This window comes from Scyliorhinus canicula, chromosome 8 (genome assembly GCF_902713615.1).
Source record: "Scyliorhinus canicula chromosome 8, sScyCan1.1, whole genome shotgun sequence".
Taxonomy (NCBI): Eukaryota; Metazoa; Chordata; class Chondrichthyes; order Carcharhiniformes; family Scyliorhinidae; genus Scyliorhinus; species Scyliorhinus canicula.
Genome location: NC_052153.1, coordinates 52,781,262 through 52,801,718, shown reverse-complemented (window position 1 = coordinate 52,801,718; position 20,457 = coordinate 52,781,262). Strand labels below are relative to the sequence as shown.

The 20,457-nt window shown below is 45.1% G+C and overlaps 1 protein-coding gene across 2 annotated transcripts in view; it reads right to left on the bottom strand.

Annotated features, from left to right (window-relative positions):
- Positions 1-957: 957 nt before the first annotated feature.
- rassf6 (Ras association domain family member 6) overlaps positions 958-20,457 on the bottom strand; it is a 79,066-nt gene continuing 59,566 nt past the window's right edge. For both annotated transcript variants that reach the window (XM_038804566.1, XM_038804567.1), the window contains exons 7-11: positions 19,572-19,673; positions 9,448-9,499; positions 5,132-5,250; positions 4,930-5,027; positions 958-2,423 (exon numbers count right to left, since the gene is read on the bottom strand). In XM_038804566.1, the coding sequence (XP_038660494.1) occupies positions 2,348-2,423; positions 4,930-5,027; positions 5,132-5,250; positions 9,448-9,499; positions 19,572-19,673 (447 nt within the window). In that variant the 3' untranslated portion in view covers positions 958-2,347. The remainder of the gene's footprint in view (positions 2,424-4,929; positions 5,028-5,131; positions 5,251-9,447; positions 9,500-19,571; positions 19,674-20,457) is intronic.

The window sequence follows — 20,457 nt, the reverse complement described above, 5'->3', positions numbered from 1 at the left end:
CCCTCGTCCGATCCCTGCCAGGGTTGCACTGCCAGGGTGCCAGGCTGGCAGTGCCTAGATGCCCAGGTGTCAGAGGGAGAGACAGGGTGCCACCATCAGCTAGCCCACCCTCAGAACCAATGGTTGTCCCCAAGACCTGCCTGCGCACCACACCCCTGCTCCCATCCATCCTGGCCCCGGACAGGTTGGCACAACCTATGTGTCACACCCAGCACACTGCGCATATTTAAACAATCCATTAAGATGTTGATTTTGGTCACATCCAGTGAAGGCGAGATCGAGATTGCGAAATCTTGAGGGCAGCACGGCGGCGCAGTGGTTAGCACTGCTGTCTCACGGCGCAGGGGTCCTGGTTCAATCCCGGCTCTGGGTCACTGTCCGTGTGGAGTTTGCTCATTCTCCCCGTGTTTGCGTGGGTTTCACCCCTACAACCCAAAAGATATGCAGGCTAGATGGATTGGCCACGCTAAATTGCCCTTTCATTGTAAAAAATGAATTGGGTACTCTAAATTTACAAAAAAAAAACATTGCAAATCTCCTGAGAGGTGTCTCGCTCAATTCAGCGGCCTTGTCTCGACACCATGTCGGGCATGACAAGTCTGCTGAATTGCGCCCATAATTTCATTTTTTTGCATACCAATTTACATTAAAAGAAAAGAGGGGAATCTAATAAATTCTATTTAATGAACGTTAAACACCCAGTACTTGAAGGTAACAAAATGAACAGGTACAAGTCGTTGATTTGGTAATTATACGCAATTATAATGAGTCAGCGAGCACTGGCTGCTACATGTTCTGGAGGGGAAAGAGCTGGGAAAGTTTGTCTGGGCAAGCTTGAAAATAAACCTCAATAGTGTAAAAGCTAGCGGTGGATCCATGCCTCTATAATATGCATTTATCGGAGTTAACGGAGAACAGGTGTTATCGACTATTTGCAAGCTATTTTCATGAGCGTGATTCAATGAAATTAGTGGTTGGTTTAATATCAGCAGGTTTGTATTAACAGTACAGAGAACAGATTTACATTATACCGTACCGTTCAAATAAAATAACAGCAGGCTGTGTATCAAATTATACAACAAAAATGAAAATATTGCAAGTAAAATAACCCCAGATTTTCCTGCATCAGTGACTTTGGCAGCAAACAGCAAAGACTAGAATGTGGCAAAGTGGCAACGTGACACGAAAGTTTACTGACCAACTGATTTTGAAACTCCACAGTAAGGTGCTGGTAAATCAGAGGCAGGGCAGCCAGTGACCAAGAAAGGGGTTTCACTTTATAGCAGGGAATTGATGACATTCATCTCGATTTTTCGTCACATTGACTTGATTTATTTAAAAAAAAATCAGGAATTGTATTTCAGCGCAACCAGAATTTGCAGGTTTACATTGGAAGTCAAACTAAATGATCACCATGTTAAAATTTTAATTTTTAAAAAGATGCAACTTTGTATTGTAATCTTCATTTGAGCTGTTTCAATTTTTATCTATGGTCAGGAAGATAACATTCAGAACGTTGTTGCTGTATTCCATCTATTTGGTTTTATTTAAGAAATTGTCTCATCGTGTATTTCACTCGAGCTGTAGGAAACCTCAATTTAAAAAAAGGCAAGCTTATATAGAATGGCCATTGAATATTTTCCAAGTTAGTTTTATATTGAACCCAGAGGGCTGGTAAATGGTCATCAATTGGTAACTTCATGCTATTTTATGGAAGTTTACTTTTACCCATAAAAAAAGTAAAAGAAAGCAATTTAGTGCGTGTGAAGCATAGCCACTGCTGTAATGTTCTGACAACCTGCATTTATATAGTGCCTTTTAAGGTAGAAAAATACTTCAATGAGATTCATGGAAGCGGATCCAAATAAAAATCTTGCTGCTTCGGTTTCAGGTGTTTCCAGCACCATTTAAAAATCAAAATCTGATTGTGAATATTGCGCTCAGCCATTAGCTCATTTATTTGTCAGACTATGTATAGCGGTATGTAAGAAAAGTAACTTAAATGCAGGCGAATGGTGACTGATGTTGATTTCAATGGGGCAGAGCCATGATAACGATCACCTTGATTTTCAGTAAGGGTCACAGTGGAGTAGCGCAGAGGTTCAAGGAAAATATGACGTAAGTGACTCCACAAAGTTCTTCTTCACGGCTCAAATGTCTCGATGCGGTCGACGTCACCAGTTCAAAGGTGCTAGTCCCAAGGAAATTTCCCAATGGTTCGTGAAAATAAAACTAGTACAGAAATTGAGACATCACCATTAAAATGGGGCACTCCTGCATTCCAGGATTAATGCTGGTTATACACTAACACACTCCATGTTCAATATCACGGTAATGGATCCTTATCTTAAACTGAAGTTTCTGCCCTGACCATCATCCGTCTCTGCAGCTGCCGAATCAAAGATCCTTTTTCCACTTTGTACCTGGAGCAGAGCAGTGAGAATTTTTCATTAAATTGTCAGTATTGAAGCGGGTTTAATCGATGAAGCAAGTTGATCCCTGTCTAAATTCTAATTTTAACAAACAAACATATGAAAAACGAGCAGAAGTAGGTCTGGCCCCTCCAGCCTGCTCCGCTATTCAATAAGATCAAGGTTGATCTGTTTGTGCTGGGTTCCACATTCCCAATCGACCCCCGATTTAACCGTTGAATCTCTTTCCCAACAAGCAGCCACCTTTAAAATATTCAGTGATCCCGCTTCCAGAGCCTTCTGAGGCAGAATATTCCAAAGTCGTACTACCCTCTGGAAACATTTCTCCTCATCTCTCTCCTATAGGGGCGATCCCTAATTTTAAACCAGAGGAAACATCCTTTCCATGTCCGCCTTCCACGTCCACCTTGTCAATATCGTTCAGAATCTTATGTATTCATTCAAGTCACTTCTCGCTCTTCTAAACTCCAGCGGAAACAAGCCCAATCTTTCCAACCTATCCTCATATGACAACCCGCTCATTCCACATATCAGTGTAGTAAACCTCTTCTGAACTGCCTCCAATACATTTACATCTTTCCTTTAAATAAGGAGACCAAAACTGCACACAGTATTTGAGATGCGGTCTCACCAATGCCCTGTATAACTGAAGCATAAAATCCTTGCTTTTCAATTCAATTCCTCTTGTAGTAAAGGATAACATTTCATTCAACTTCCTGCTATCGCTCCACAACTTTTTGTGACTCATGCACTACAACACCTAAATCCTGCTGCACCTCAACATTCTGTAGTCTTTCCCCATTTAAGTAATACTCTGCCTTTTTATTCTTCCTGCCAAAGTGAACAACTTCACACTTTCTCACATTATACTCCATTTGCCAGATTTTTGCCCACTCACTCAACTCATCTACATCCATCTGCAAGCTATGTCTTCTTCACAACATGTCTTCCTACCTATCGCTGTGTTGTCTACAAATGTAGCTACCATGCTTTCTCTCTGCTCATCTAAATCATTAATGTTAATTGTAAAACATTGAGGCTCCAGCACCGACAATATTCACTCCGCACCAGCTACTCCGCCCCTGACTATGCTCACCTGTCTCCTCATCCCTGGGCAATTTTCACCCTCCTCTTGACTCGCATGCCCTCCACGTTCCTCAGATCAAAGAGCATTGCATCCCCCTTACTGCCAGACAATGTTCGCCTCCACACTTCACACTTCCTTCAGGCTCGCGTCTAACTCACCGATCACCCTCCCACAAGTTGATGCTGCTTCGCTCTCTCTATCTAGAGTGGAATTGCTGGCAAGTTGGCCATTTTTAAAACTGCATTGTCTGATTCCTGTAGGTTAGCCACTGTGAAGAGTTTAAATTTGAGTAAGTTGCTAAAATCCATTTCAAGCTGCGAAAATAATGTCTCAGATACGTTTGTAGAGACGGTAAGGATTCCTCTAATAATCCCTCCCAATCTGTACTGCCCATGGTTCATGGGCAAGTCAAGGGAGTCACAATGGGGGCGATTCTCTGCTCCGCGGACCAAGTGCCTGCGCCGTCGTGAACGCCGTCGCGTTTCACGACGGCGCGAACAGGGCCCGGGCGTGACCAATTCTGGCCCCCACAGGGGGCTGGAGCAGTTTACGCCAAATGGGCACTGCGCCAATCCGCACACGAGCAGTTGGGGCAGCTCAATCCTGCGCATGCGCAGTTGGGCCTTGCCATCCTGCGCATGCACGGGGAACTTCTTACGCGTGCCGGCTCCGACTCAATATGGCGTGGGTGTTCAGGGGCCGGCCTTGGCGGAATATAGGCCCCGGGGGCATGCGAGGCCGGCCCGCTGATCGGTGAGCCCCGATCGGGGGCCAGACCCCTTCGGAGGCCCCCCCGATGAAGGAACCCCCCACCACCCCTTAAAGGCCGCCCCCCCCGAGCATTCCCGCAGAGTTCCCGCCAGCAGCGACCAGGGGTAGACGGCGCCGGCCGGACCCTATCATGTTGGAGCGGCCGCTCAACCCATCCAGGGAGAGATGCAGCGGCCCGGCGTGACGCTGGTTTCGGGGGGGTGGGAGAATCGCGTGTGGGGGTCGGGGCGGCGTGGCGTGATTCGCGCGGCGCCCCGCCGATTCTCCCACCTGGCCGGGGGGGGGGGGGGGGGGGGGGGGGTAGGGGGGTGGTGGAGAATACCGCCCAATGTCTTTGCAGATCGACATATTGCTGATTGGCATTCGCGCAATAACACTTGACCCCGCGTGGTCCATGTTAAAATAGAAATTGGTGGATCTTCTGCATAAATTGGCAGTAATCAGCCCTGTTTATTGTCCCTATATCCCCCTAATTATGTTAAAAAAGAGGGCTACGTTGCGACAGAAATCACCCCACGTGGTTATAGAATAATTTACAATAACTGGTACTTTGTGTAATTCAGGGAATGTACTAACAATGTGGTGACATTACTACAGAGTAACTGCAATTTTGTAAGAGATGAATAATAAAAATCTTACCGGAGCTGGGCGTTTCCGATATGATTCTGCTCCTCCTCATTTAGTTTCTGAAGAAATGCTTTCAAAGCAGTGAGCTCAAACTTGATATACTGAGCCACCTGTGAGAAGGAACAGTGAGAACCCGAGTTTGAATGCAGCCGTTGCAATCACTGATATGCTGAGGAGAATCTTGGGCTTGTTTCCACATTTTTTTTTTACTTACATCAATGCTGATTTCTTCTGCACCCTTGTCCATTAAAAATATTTTCACAATATTCCGTGACGGCCCATGAAGAAACCTTTCCCACAAAGGGAATGCTGTGTTTTGAAGCTTTATCTTTTCTGTAAAATGATTTGTGGTTTAATGAGAGGCAGCACAAGATGCAACAAATTGCCAGATTATGCTCTGGCTTCATCATCCGTATTATTATAAATGTGACAATTAGTTGGCTAGAACAAATTACTTAAGACAAATTTGTAACTCCAAATAGTGTATGGTCATTCCTGTTAATTATTTATTTCACTGCGAGCTAAGTAGGTCTTGGGACCATTCATGTCTGATAAGGTAGCAGTGATATGCTTGCAGAAAAATGAAGGACCAAATATCCCCCAGATCTTTACCCCTGACCCATGAGGCAGTCGCTTCCAGGGGGTCAACTGGGAAGTTGTGGGGGTATCTGGGTGTTTTAGTCTCCTATTTCCCTGGTCAGCATCCCATTTTGAAAGGACGGCCTGGTAGCAAAATCCCGAGGCCAGTAATCACACACACCGCAAGTCAGCTCCCCCACATTGCAAAGCAGCCCCCCATCCCTGGGTTTTCTGGGTTCCCCCACTTCTAAGGATGGGGCTGATCCGATTCACCCACGCGGGCCCCCCCTAAATAGGGAGATCCCCCCAACTAAAGGAAATCCCCACAGGGACCCCCAACTAGGGAGGAAAATGAATTAGTGACAGGCAGCATGGTTTTGTACAGAGGAGGTCATGTCTCACCCATCTTAATTGAGTTTTTTGAAGAGGGGACAAAGAAAATTGATGTGGGAAGGGCTGTGGATGCAGTTTATATAGATTTTAGTAAGTCACTTGAAAAGGTCCCACATATCAGAATGGTACAAAAACTAAAATCACATGGGATTCGGGGTGGGCTGGCTAGATGGATACAGAAGTGGCTTGGTTATAGAAGACAGAATAGAGGTGGTAGGGTGTTTTTCAGAATGGAGATCTGTAGCTGGTGATGTTCCACAGGGATCAGTGCGCTGTTGTTTGGAGTATATATAAATGATCTGGAGGAAAAGGTGGGTGGTCTGATTAGTCAGTTTGTGGATGACATGAAGATTAGCAGAGTTGCTGGTAGTGCCGAGAATTGGCAGAGGATACAACAGGATATAGATAGATTGAAGACTTGGGCAAGAATTGGTAGATGGAGTTTAATCAGGACAAATGCTAGGTGATGCATTTTGAAGGATCAAATCTAGCTATGAATTACACAGTAAATGGCAGAACCCATAGGAACATTAACATACAGAGGGATCTGGGTGTGTAGGTCCACAGTTCCCTAAACGTGGCAACACAGGTGGCCAAGGTGATTGCCTTCATCAGCAGAGGCATTGAGTACAGGACTTAGGAAATCATGTAGCAGCTATATAAAACCTTGGTTAGGCTGCATTTGGAGTTTTGCGTGCAGTTCTGGTCACCACATTATTAGTGGGATGTGGAAGCTTTGGAGAGAGTGCAAAAAAGGTTCACCAGGATGTTGCCTAGTCTCGAGGGTGTTGGCTATGAGGAGAGGTTGAACAAACTAGAATTGTTTTCACTGGAAAGACGGAGGTTGAGGGGAGACCTGATAGAGAGCTACACAATTATGCGAGGTATAGACAGGGTGGAGTGTCATTTACAAGGGAGCACAGGTTCAAGGTGAGAGGGGAAAAGTTTAAGGGAGATGCGTGGAGTAAGTTTTTTATGCAGAGAGTGGTGGTGCCTGGAACATGCAGCCAGAAGATGTGATAGAAGCAACCACATAAGCAAAATTTAAGAGGAATCTGGATGGGTACATGATTAGGGAGGAAATAGAGGGATATGGACCGAGTAAGGGCAGAAGGTTTTTTTTTAGTTTGGGTATCATGATTGGCACAGGCTTGGAGGGCTGAAGGGCCTGTTCCTTTGCTGTATTTTTTTTGTTCTTTGTTCTTGTTCTTTGAGCCCCCCCCCCCCCCCGACCCCTTAATAGGGAGACCCCTGGGGGTCCCCTTAATAGGGAAACATAGGTGATATCAAAGAGAGTTAAGTGCATTCAATTTCCAGCTCAGCACTTCAAAATCACGCAAGTGTGAAGGGACGTGATTGGAATGCACTTAACTCTCTTTGATGTGGGGGATGTTTGTAAACATTGTGGTTTCAGCACTTGGACTTACTCATCCATGAAGAAGATGAATGAAACAAGGCTCACAGCTGGTTTATGAAAACTGTCAATCACAGCCCGCTACCAGCAAGGAATGAATGGCTTGCAGCTAATAGATCTGAGGAGTTGAAACACGGGTCACAGCTGTTCTCTTTCCAGGGATGGAAACATGGATCTTCCAGGTAAGTGTTATAACTGTAATTGTTTTCACTGCCCCTGTCTGGACTGCTCTTTAGCTTCCAGACAGGGGTCTTTTTTCTGGGGGGGTCCCTCTATTTAGGGGGACTGTGTGGGGATCTCCCTATTTAGGGGCTTCCTGTGGAGCTTCCCTCTATTTATGGGGTCTTTCTGGGAGTTTCCTTTTGTTCTGGGGTCCCTATGGGAGGCGGGGAACCCTTTATTTTAGGGGGTCCCTGGTGTGTGTCTCCCTCATTAGTGGGTTTCTGTGTGGGGTGGTTACTTTTGTTAAGGGGTCCCTGTGGGAGGTCCCTTTAGTTAGGGGGTCCCAGGGCAGGGTCTTCCTAGTTAGAAGGTCCTGTGGGGCTTTCCCCAGGTACGGGGTCCCTGATGTGGGTCTCCCTAATTAGTGGGTTTCTTTGGGGGGTGGGTGTTCCTTTAGTTAGGGGGCCCTGTGGGGAATCCCTTTAGTTAGATTTCCACCAGATGCCCAATTCTCCGCCCGATCACGATTTGCGATTGCAGTGTCGAGGGGCAGATAATTTAGCCCAGTGTCCCTGGCAGTGCAATATTTTCCCCAGTACTGCACTGGAGAGTCGACCTGATTTTTGAGCTCCAGTCCTGAAGTGGAACTTGGACATGTAACATTCTGACTCCAAGGCAAGAATGCAACCAACTGAGCCACACCCGACACTACAGTCAATTTAACATCTCATCTAGAAATTTGCTCAGGCTCAGGAATGGACTGAAGCATCAGTTTAATATGTGCCTTGGATGGGCTCTGAACCCAGTTATTCCACTGAGGTGTGAGATTTGCCGTCTGAGTGAGGGCAATGAAGTTTATGTTTATGTAATTAAGTAGTGAACACATTGGTTGAAGCTCACATGCTTCAGTTGGGAGAATGCCGAGTGACATGTTTTTTTGGTCAGCCCATTAAATGGTCTGTTACATAAAAAGGAGGGATTCCATATTAAAGAAAATAGTTGGCTTTGTAACCTTACCAGATCAGACTTCTTGGGCTGAATTCTCCACCGTCGGGATTCTCCGTTTCGCTGGCAGCCCGTGCGGCGGGATGGAGACACCCACCCCTTAGCTGTCATGGAATAGTTCTGGGGAATTACCCTTTGGGGCAACTATCTTTGTTGAGCAAAGATATGAAGGGATATGGGTCAAAGTCAGGTATATGGAGTTAGGCCACAGATCAACCATAATCTCATACAATGGTCGGAACAGGCTCGAGCGGTTGAATAACCCACTCCTGTTCCTATGTTCCTATAATTCAATGGCTGCCCCTGATATGCTTTAGTGATTCAGGTCCATTTCTTGAAACCCTGGGCAAAGGAACTTGGTGCCTACACCATGTTAGATCTGTTTGGTATAATAACAATATTAATTGTTAAGGGGGCTAGAAGCCTTTCTACAAGTTCAGCACTGGGATCATTAGTCTTTGGGCTTAGTGCTAATTAAACAACTGACACATGATATGGCTCCTTCTGCACAGCACTGCCTGGACTGAGCACTGAAAGTAAGCCTTCAGCAAATTGTTGAAAGATACGTCACCCGTGGCATCCTGACCTCTCGTCTAATCACTCCTCGGCCTTGGCCCCACATGACCCTGACCCTTACTGGTGCCAGACCATTGTCTGATGCAGAAAAGTTAGCCAGCAGCCCTTCACTGGCCACTGTCTCCCCAATCTACTGCACTGTTGATCAGAGGAGGAGGTCCAATAAACAAGGTAAACAGATTTAAAAAACATCTAATCAAAATAGAGGTGTACTCATTTGCTGGAAGAGATTGAGGCATGTTTAATACTTGCACAATTGTGTGGTACCAGATTTAGAGATAACTAGTAAGGCAGAGTAATGCTGGTCCTTGTGTTCCCAGAGGGATGGTTATTTATCCAGGTATTAGGACTCTAAGATAAAAATATCCAAAAATGAAAGAGAAATTATGCAGACAACTTACCTTCACTTGCATGAACAACATACAGCGCAAAATCATTCGGATCATTTTCTATCTGTTGTGGAATATAGATATGTCAAAACATAAGACATAGAAACATAGAAAATAGGAGTAGTATAATATATTAAAAATCTTATGCCTTCAAGTACTTTTTGGGTGGAATTTTGTACCCGTGTTAGCTGTCAGCGAGAATGGGGATGTGGGTGGAAGACACGGTTGAGAATCAGGAAACATTCTTGCCAGCGAGATTGCGTTTACTGATTTTTTGTTTTCCAGGCCCCTCACCGGTGATGTAATGAGAATCCCGGCATGGAAGGCCAGGAATCTAAATACATTATAATACCATTAGCGACTCCTCCTGAGGAACTTCCCTTCTCCCCCCCTTCACTGAATTAGGGTTAGGGTCGCCGGTGTGGCGTTAGCCAACGCGATTTACAACCGCTGTATAAAAACGAGTACCTGCCAACCTCAATGCCGAAGAGGATATCAAAGGTGAGCACTCAGGCCGCCATTACCCTCCAGGGTTCAGTCGCTGATGAGGATACGGGGGACCTGGATAAGTTCAGCTCGGGAGTGGGGGGGGTTCAGTATCAGCATCTTGGGGGGTAGGGTCAGCAGCCCTTCATGACTGGAAACCTTTAGGTTTAGGTCGGGTTTGCCGGCTGTTTGCAGGCAGCACTTCTGGTGTCATCCTCGCCGGGCTTATGGTGATATAATCGCTGAGGGATTCCCCTTCCAGGCAGGCAGTTGGAAAGTGTGTGGAAGCAGGTGAATTCATAGGGCCAGCACTAGGAACGATTGTAGGGTTCATGGGTGGGGTCCCATAGGCTACCAGGCTGCATGGGCAGAATTGGAGACTCCGACAAGTGATGTTTTCCAGCCTCATGGGGGCTGAAGACTCTGACATGAGGGGGGGGGGGGGGGGGGGGGGGGGAGGACGACTGCAGTAAGAATGAACCTCCACACTCAGGCAGCACTTTGAAGCCAGAGGTCATGTGCATGGAAGTTCAAGGCCACTGGCTATGGAGGCCAGTCGGGGATTAGCGGATGGTTAGCTGGCTGTTCAAGTTGGAAGGCTTTCTTAATCCACAGTCCTTAAAGAGTTGGGGCAATAAAAGTGCCCTCTAAGGATGAGGTTGATTACAAATTGCAGTCTTCGCAGGATCAGGTGTGTCTCACCTGCCACAATGGGAAGCCGTTTGGCTAATCGGTTCCTGACCCATGATGAGCCAATTTAGTCAGCTTTGCAATGTTTGAATGTGCCACTGATAGGTGCCCATTTTTTAGTCTTTTGGAGGCCTAGCCCCCAAGCATTAGATTCCAAGGCTCATACTCATATCTATATCACAGAGAGGTGACACAGACATGACCCCCTATGCAAGGTTTTATGGTGAATTCCCTCATCAGTCACCCGGTTCAAGGGATGACCGGGGGGGGCAGAATCCTGTTCCCCATAAGTTTAGAATGCAGGTTCATTGAATGCACTCAACTGCCCTCACTCCTCACCTATGGGCAGGTGTTGGGGGGTGCACGTGGACCGCTGAGGCGCAAGGGTCAAAGTGCTTCATTCAGGTGGAGATAAGAGAGGCAACTGTGGGGAACTAGCTATTGTGTGACAGTGGAGAGAGTGAGACTCAGTGGAAAGGCATTCACCCCCATATGGGGATGTGCATGGGCGCATGTCCCAGATCCTGTGAGGGTTGAGGGTCAGGTCCAGATTCTTCATCACACTTTTATGTTCTCTTCCTTTCAGTTTTTGATCCTGGAGATTCATTGAGCCAGTCGAGCTGGCAATTCTTCTGATTGCAATCGACAAGTAGCAGCGACATCGATGTGACGCTGCACGATCCGGTGCCTGGGCCGGTCTAGGGGAACCCTCCATTACACCCTCAGAGGGTGTCTTGCATCATAGTGGTCTGCTGCACCCTTCACAACCTGGCACTGCAGTGGGGAAAGCATCTGGACCAGGAGAGGATGTAGGAGCACCACATCTACTTGGATGGAGGAGGACGTCCAGGAAGGTGCCAACAAGGTACAAATGAGAGTGCTAATGTTGCTCTATTTGAGGCATGCTGTAAAGAGAGGATTCAACAATTTGATGACAGCGGTTCTGATGAAGATGATATTTGGGATGAAAAAGATATAACTTTTGAAAAAAGATATAACCTCGGGTGATGGCCCAGATGGGTGCAGGACTAGGGAAGCCCTCATTGACTCAGAACTGGGGTGAGAAGACCTCTCTCAACATGTGGTCTCACTTCTTCTCACTACTGTGGAGCCTGCGGGAGGTTGTTGACATGGTCGCTCCATTCATGGATAGGGCGCTAAAGTGACTGATCGGATTCTGCAGGAGAATGATGGTGACTTGCTGTGCGGACAGAGCGATAAAATGACAAACAAAGGCTAGGTTTGAAGCAAGCTGCCTATTCCAGAGAGCAGGTGAATGCTGTGAGTATGTTTCCACTCATGGGAGAGTCTAGGACCAGAGGACAGTCTCAGAATAAAGGGGTGCCAATTTAAGACTGAGATGAGAAGGAATTTCTTTCTCAGAGGGTTGTGGGTCTTTGGAACTCTTTGCTTCAGAGAGCTGTGGGGACAGAGTCCTTGTGTATATTTAAGGCCGAGATAGATAGATTCTTGATCAGTAAGGGAATAAAGGGTTATGGGGGAAGGTCAGGGAAGTGGATGTGAGGAATGCCGAATCAGCCATTATCCTATTGAATGGCAGAGGAGGCTCGAGAAGCTGAACTGCCTACTCCTGTTCCTATTTCGTATGGTCTAGCCACACACCCACCCATCACACTACCACGCCTCCCCCTCCCACCCCACCACTCCTCAACATCTGCCTACATTAAGAATGGAAGTGGACACATTGGAGGTGGGTTGCATTTCAGTTTTCATATTTTTAACCCGTCCCCACCTTTATTGCCCACCCAACCTGGGTGGGGCTAAAATTAAATATGAATTTTACCAAAACTGAGGTAAATTTTCTTCAAGTAATTTTTAAACTAATGAACAGAAAGAAAAGAGCACTAAAACTTCAGCCAACCGGTCCCACGGCAGGACCAGAAATTCCTGCCAAAAGTCAATGGACGTTTTGTTGGGTCGCCAAATTTTCCACCCCACCCACGACAAGTCTCGCCAAGGGCTGAACTGGAAAATCCCAGCCCTAGTTAAAACTATTGACCCCCAAGAAGAAGCTTAACTTCAAGTAAAGTTTTAAATAAGGCTTCAAAATTCAGTGGATACATTTTACAAGATGATTGTGAATTATATATATTTTTTATTTTGTTTGAAGTCGTATTTTGACCATTCATGCAGTTATTGAGAAAAAATGCTCGCAAAAGCATTTTGAGAAAATTGTGGACACCCATTGACACAGTTAGAATCGGGATTTTCTAATAGAAATGTGGGTTTATCATGGAATGCATTGACACAAGGGGCGGGATTCTCCTGTACCCAGCGGGGTGGGTGTTGTGGCGTGAACCACTCCGGCGTTGGGCCACCCCAAAGGTGCGGAATCCTCTACACTTTAAGGGGCTAGGCCTGCTCGGGAGTGGTTTGCGCCCCGCTGGCCGGCGGGATATGTTAAGTAATGGGTTAAGAGACATTGCAATTAGTTGTCTCATTTATGTTAAGTGCTCAATGATTGTCTCATTTTTGTTAAGTGTTCAATGATTGACACTTATATGTAAAGGGGCTTCAAGTGGCCTCTGGATCAGGTGATGTGTAGAGTTCTGTGCAGTCAGTTGGAACAAATAAAAGTGGTTTGATGAAAAAGGAACAGAACTTTTGTCTCTTCATACCACAGCATCGAATACGTCTAACAATTGGTAGCAGAGGACGGTTGCTGTGTAAATGTGAAGGGTTGAAAGATACAATTTTTCCAGATCAAACCAAGGAGTGAAAAAAAAAAGGGAAACATGGCTGAACCCAGGACGAAGATGGCTGGATATGACTATCCTCCCTTATTTTCTGAAAGGGAATCGTATGACCAATGGAGAAGTGCAGTAGTTATGTGGACTAAGGTGACTGCTTTAGGAAAGAGAAAACAAGATATGGCATTGGCTGTTTCTTCACCATATGGCAGTAAAATCTGAAACAAAGTGCTTTCTGAGCTGGAATTGGAAGAGTTAGACTCAGAAGAAGGTCTGGCGACTTTATTACTTTATATGGATAAGATTTATAAGAAAGATGACTTGATAAGTGCGTATGAAGCATGGTCGGATTTTGATAAGTTCCGGAAAATGGAGGATTTATCTATGGAAGACTATATAATGGAAATTGGCAGACTATATTAAAGGCTGCAGAAACACAGGCTGGAATTTCCACAGTCTGTGTTGGCCTTTAAATTACTTGACTGTGCTAGAGTGAGCAACATGGATAGGCTCCTGGTTTTGACAGGAGTTCAGTTTACGGATAACGATACCTTATTCGAACAGATGACAACAGCTTTAAAAAACAATTCTGGGGAAACATTCGATTCCAATGGCTCTGATGACCCAAATAGGACAGCCTGCAATAAGGCAGAATATGGAATATACACTACTAACAGGATGGCGAAATCGTATGGCTATGAACAGGCCTCAAGACTATAAAAGGAGACCGAGACAAGGAAATTATGAAGACAGAAACCCAGTTAGAACCTACAATAGGAGGATGAACCCCAGAAATGCACGGGGCATGATAAATCGATGTTTTCGATGTGACTCTCAATACCATTATGCTTTCAACTGTCCAACTCGTTATGATAGAGTATTTGAAGCGACACATGACATGGAAGAGTCAGAAGAGGAAAAAGATAGTGACCAGAAAGAAGGCATTGTCCTATTAACAAACTGTTTTACGCCGGTAATGAGGGTGTTGGTTGCAGAATCTTTTAACTGTGCTGTATTGGACAGTGGCTGCACACCTACTGTGTGTGGGATTGACTGGTTAAAATGTTATCTGGACTCCTTGGATGCTGAAAATCGTAACAAGGTTAAGAAATTTAAAAGTTCCACAAGTTTCAGGTTTGGGGATGATAATACTCTGAAGTCGCTGAAAAGAGTGGTGATCCCTTGCAATATTGCTGGAGTGAATCATTTCATTAGCACGGATGTTGTATCAAGCGAGATACCTTTGCTTCTGAGCAGACCGTCGATGAAGAAAGCACACATGAAGCTGGATATGGAACAGGATCAGGCAACAGTTTTTGGAAAGATGGTGGACTTACAATTTACACAGTCGGGACACTATTGTATTCTGTTATTGACAAATAATATTTCAAGTAGAGTTGTTAAGGATGTGTTAATGGCAGTTGATATTGCGACTTTAGCTGATAAAAAGCTTGTTGTAGTAAAACTGCATAGGCAATTTGCACATCCGTCTCCTCGGAGGCTGAAAAATTTATTAAAGGATTTAATTTATTAAAGGGGTAAGGGATGACGACTATACTAAACTGATAGAACAGGTTAGTGATCGCTGGGAAGTTTGCACAGAAGGAAACCAGCACGACCGATAGTAACCCTACCTTTGGCCAGGGTTTTTAATGACATTGTGGCCATGGACCTTAAGATCTTGGATAAAGCAAATAATATATTTATTTCGCATTTTGTAGATTTAGCAACCAAATTTAGTCAATCAACGATTGTACGAAGTAAAGAAAAGAGAGTAATTTTGGATCAAATTGTGGAAAAATGGATCGGGACAGGAATGGGTCCACCAGCAAAATTCTTTACGGACAATGGGGGAGAATTTGCTAATGGTGAGTTTAGGGATATGTGTGAAAACATGAATATCAGAGTTATGAACACGGCTGCAGAAAGCCCATTTAGTAATGGTGTCTGCGAAAGAAATCATGCTGTTATCGATGACATGCTTCGGAAAATTTTGGGGGATCGACCAAACTGCACGCTAAATTCAGCTTTAGCATGGGCGGTACATGCAAAGAATTCATTGCAGATGGCTGGGGACTATAATCCTTATCAATTAGTGTTTGGTAGAAATCCTAAAATTCCCTCCATTTTGGATGACCAGCCTCCAGCTTGGGAAGGGACTACAATTAGCTCAGGTTTTGCTGAACATTTAAACACGTTACATAGCAGTAGAAAAGCTTTTTTGGAAGCAGAAGTCTCTGAAAGAATTCGCAGAGCTTTAAGACATAATGCACAGCCATCAGATGCCGTTTTTCAGCAAGGAGACATGATATACTATAAGAGAGACAATTCTAATGAATGGAAAGGCCCAGGGAAGATCATAGGCATAGATGGCAAAACATTTATTTTGCAACATGGTAATCAAACTGTTAGGGTACATTCATCAAATATAATGGGTACCGATTACAAATTTTAAAATTTAGACAGAGCAGACAGACATGACGAGGAACCAGAGTCATCTGGTACGCATGTGTTACAGAACTATGAGGACCAGTTAACTCATATAGACAGGGTTTCTGTAGAGGAACACGACACTTCTAATAAATTAGATCAGGCCATTTTTCCGAAAGGGCAACTGCCAAAGGTTGGTACAAAAGTGACATACTTGCCTGAAGGGTCTAGTCAATGGAAGGATGCAACTGTTATTAGTAGAGCAGGGAAGGCCACTGGAAAGTATAAACATTGGTTGAATGTACAGCATTCAGGAGAGGAAGTTAAGACAATGGATTGGGAAAACGAAGTTCAAAAATGGAGGGCACAGAAATGCAGTGCCAGTTCAGATGGTACATCAGATAGTGAACAGGTTCGCAGGAAAAGGTCGAGAACTATTGAAAGGACATCCCGTTACAGAACAGAAAGATCTAGCAGTACAGAACGTGATACCAGGCAGGAGAGGGAACGTAGTTTATCAAGAACTCGGAACAGGAGTAAGACTATGAATACTAATAGAAGTAGAAGCCCACATGCACGTGAGATTTTGGTGGCTTCAAATAAATTAGATGAAAAAGTTATCAGAGATGCTAAACAGCAAGAATTGCATAGTTGGAGTGAATTTGGGGTATACACGGAAGTACCGGATAGGGGACAGAAAGCTCTATCCCACAGATGGATTTGTACAGAAAAGGTTCTTCCAGATGGAACTTATGAGACAAAGGCCAGGCTTGTGGCGAGGGGATTTGAAGAAAACTTAGAAGATCAGGACTTAAGGGTAGATTCACCTACAGCAGGAAAGGTTATTTTAAAGATCTTCTTGGCTCTATTAGCCACAAAGGCATGGGAATGTAAATCTGTAGATATAAAAGCTGCCTTTTTGCAGGGGCATCAGCTCCAGAGAGACATTTTTCTCCATTCTCCTAAAGAAGAAGCTAACACTGATGGGGTACTCTGGAAGTTGAACAAATGTGTATATGGATTAAATGATGCATCTAGAGTGTGGTACTTTTCGGTAAGGTTAGGTTGTTGCCAGTTGAAAGCAGATCCTGCAATGTTTTACTGGCACTATAAAGGAAATCTTGCTGGCATCTTTATGATGATTTTTTGTGGGGTGGGACTAGTGATTTTGAAGCTATTGTAATCTCTGGTTTGAGAAAAGAATTCAGGGTTGGAAGTCAGGCTTCCGGTGCATTTAAATATATTGGACTGGAAATCGGACAGACTAAGTTAGGGGTAACTTTACGTCAGCAATCTTATTTGGAAAGCATCAGTCCAATAGCAATTAGTCGTGGCCGGGTTTCACAAAAAGACGCAATGGTTTCGAAGATAGAAAAAGAGCAACTGTGAAGTTTAATTGGGCAACTGAACTGGTTAGGTAGACAGACTAGACCGGATGTGAGTTTTGATGTCTTAGAGTAGAGTACAAAAATGAATGATCCCAAAGTGGAAGACATAATAAGAGCAAATAAAGTGTTGGCCAAACTAAAAATGCAGGGGTGTGTTTTGAAGTTCCCGGTTTTAAGTGATCTTAGGCATTTGAAACTTATAGTTTATAGTGATGCGTCCTATGCAAATTTATGTGATGGAGTTTCAAGCGCAGGAGGTTTTATAATTTTCCTTTTGGGGAACAATGGTAAATGTTGCCCTCTTGTGTGGGAAACAAACAAAATAAGGAGAGTGGTCAAAAGCACTTTGGCTGCTGAGACGTTAAGCTTAGTGGAAGCGGTGGATATGGCCTTTTATATAAATCAGATATTGACAGAAATTTTGGGATTGGGGATTTGGGTAATATACCTATTGACTGTCACATTGACCATAAATCCCTGTGGGAAAATGTGCACTCTACAAAAAAAAAGTGTCAATGAAAAGAGGTTACGGATAGACATCGCGAGTTTGAAGCAGATGTTGGACAGAGGGGAAATAACAAAAATTAAATGGGTTGACAGTAGCTATCAACTATCAGACTGTTTTACGAAAAGAGGGGCTAGTTCACAGAGACTTTTGGATATTGTGAATGAAGGGCGCCTGTTTCTGTGAATGTTGTTTTTCTTTTACTCAAAAAAAAACCAGAAAGGGGGAATCACGTATGTGTTTTAGTTTCTTGAAATTTTGTTTTCACCTAATTGTTTTTTTTTCTCCAAGGAAGGAGAGACTGTTAAGTAATGGGTTAAGAGACATTGCAATTAGTTGTCTCATTTATGTTAAGTGTTCAATGATTGTCTCATTTATGTTAAGTGTTCAATGATTGACACTGATATGTAAAGGGGATTCAGGTGGCCTCTGGATCTGGTGATGTGTAGAGTTCTGTGCAGAGTCAGTTGGAACAAAAAAAAGTGGTTTGATGAAAAAGGAGCAGAACTTTTGTCTCTTCATACCACAGCATCGAATACGTCTAACAGGATAGGGGCCTGGCGCCACGCCAACCGGTGCCGAAGGACCTCCGCCGGCCGGTGCGAGTTGACGCATGCGTGGGAGCGCCAGTGCATGCTGGCGTCATCCCCACGCATGCGCGGGAGGGTTTGTCTCCGCATCGGCCATCGCAGAGGACCACAATGGCCGTGCGGAGTAATAGAGTGCCCCCACAGCACAGGCCCGCCCGGAGATCAGTGGGCCCCGACCGCGGGCAAGGGCGCCGTGGGGCACCTCCCGGGGCCAGATGCCCCCGTGACCCCCCAGGAACCCCGGAGCCCACCTGCGCCGCCAGGTCCCACCGGTATGGGACCTATTCTGATTTACGCCGGCGGGACCAGCTACAGGCGGACGGGACTTCGGCCCATCGCGGGCCGGAGAATTCGGGAAGCCCCGGCGCCCAATGAGTCATGCCAGACCCCACCATTCTCCGAGGCGGGCGGCGCGACTCACGCCTGGCCCGGTTTTTGGGGGGGGCGGGAGAATTGGGAGGACGGCGGGGGCAGGATTGATGCCGACCCCCGGCGATTCTCCCACCCGGCGGGGGATCGGAGAATCCCGCCCCAGATGTGTGGCAGGAATGTGACACTGGATGTGAAATGGTGCAGACACGGTGGAATCTTACCATATTTTGTGTCGGTTCCGGTGAGTGTCAGTTCCGGTTAGAAAACCAGCGGAAAATTCTTTAAACAATTTTTTTTTTCTTTTCGTGAATCATGCCACGTTCGTGGCGGTTTGCCTCTGATACATTCACCCAGGAAAATTTAATCTCTGTAATCAGTGGGGCGCTTCTTTTAAACGCCTCCCCAGCACTTGTTCCAAGGGCAGTCAGGGGGATGGTTGCTGGGAAGACATGGGAATGTTGTTCCTGATATCAAGATACAGAGGGGCGTTAAACAAGTTCCCAGAGCAAGTGCCTCTCCGTACTTGCTGTTAGAGAACAGTCTGTGTCACAATGTGATACAGAAAGTAAATTCTCTCCCCCACAAAACCCCTTACTTTCTCTTTGAGTGACCTCAGTTATTCTACTCCATCATACAGGTGATGAATCAGCTGCATTGCCATTCACCTTGGTGGGGCTTCCCAACCTCTCCTGACAATCCACTTATATGTGCGGGAGGGTCGAGGGAGTGGGAGAATGTGGGATTGAGGGTCAGCGATGGAGGGGGAGCATTATGGTGATGGAGAGGAAAGGAGTGGGGGAGAATGAAATAGGGATAAATGCAGCTTTGGGTGATTTGAGTGGCAGAGTGAGAGTGGAGGACAGAGTGGGAATAAGGGGTAGTGAGGGTGTTTGGAGTGAGAAGGTAAAGGGTATTAGCTCTCGGGGCTGCTCAAAAGGGCTGGAAAGCCATTTAGGAGACATACCTTAAATTTATGTAGCAGTAATGCTATCACCTCCTGAGTTGTCAGTGTGCTGTTGATTCTCACATTAGTCACAGAGCCTTTGATTGGTGTGAAAATGGAAGTCTGCAGAACATGAAGGTAACATAACTGTTATTTTACTTATTGTGTTGTATAAAACAGCAAGATATAATAATAATAACCTTTTATTGTCACAAGTATGAAGTTACTGTGAAAAACCCCTAGTCGCCACATTCCAGCACCTTTACCAGTTCAGGTAAGCTGATACAGGAATTGAACCCATGCTACTGGCCTTGTTCTGCTTCACAAACCAGCTGTCCAGCCCACTAAGCTATATCAGCGTCTGTTTAGACAGTTCTATCATAATTTAAATAGCCCAAGTCTCAGCTGATGTCAGATATATTTGACAATTGCCTGGTCTCCTGCCACCGTGTGCTCCCAGTTAAAATGCTCCAATTATCTTGTGAATTACATTTTTAATAATACTATGTGAAAATGTTGAGCATTTCAATTTTAATATCTGGCGAGATAGATTCTACAGAGGATTAATCTCCATTTTTACATTTAGAAACAAGAGGGTTTGTGGGGGTGGGGAGGGGTGTGTGTGTGTGTACGTGAGCCCCTTTCCCTCTGTTTCATTTGAAAAGAAAGAATTGAAAAGTTATAACCCCGTCAGTCTGATCCCATTGCTTATATTGCACCCCCTCCCTAGGTCAGTCTGTACTTCCTGAATTGTGTGTCCGTAACATGTACAGCCTCACCGTTTAAACTGGACACATTTGTGCAAACACCCATCTGTCAGATTAAATCACTTTAAATAGAAGTTTGACTATTTCAGAAATCTAAACATAGCCTGTTGTTTACAAATGGTCAGCTCTGGGATTTCAGT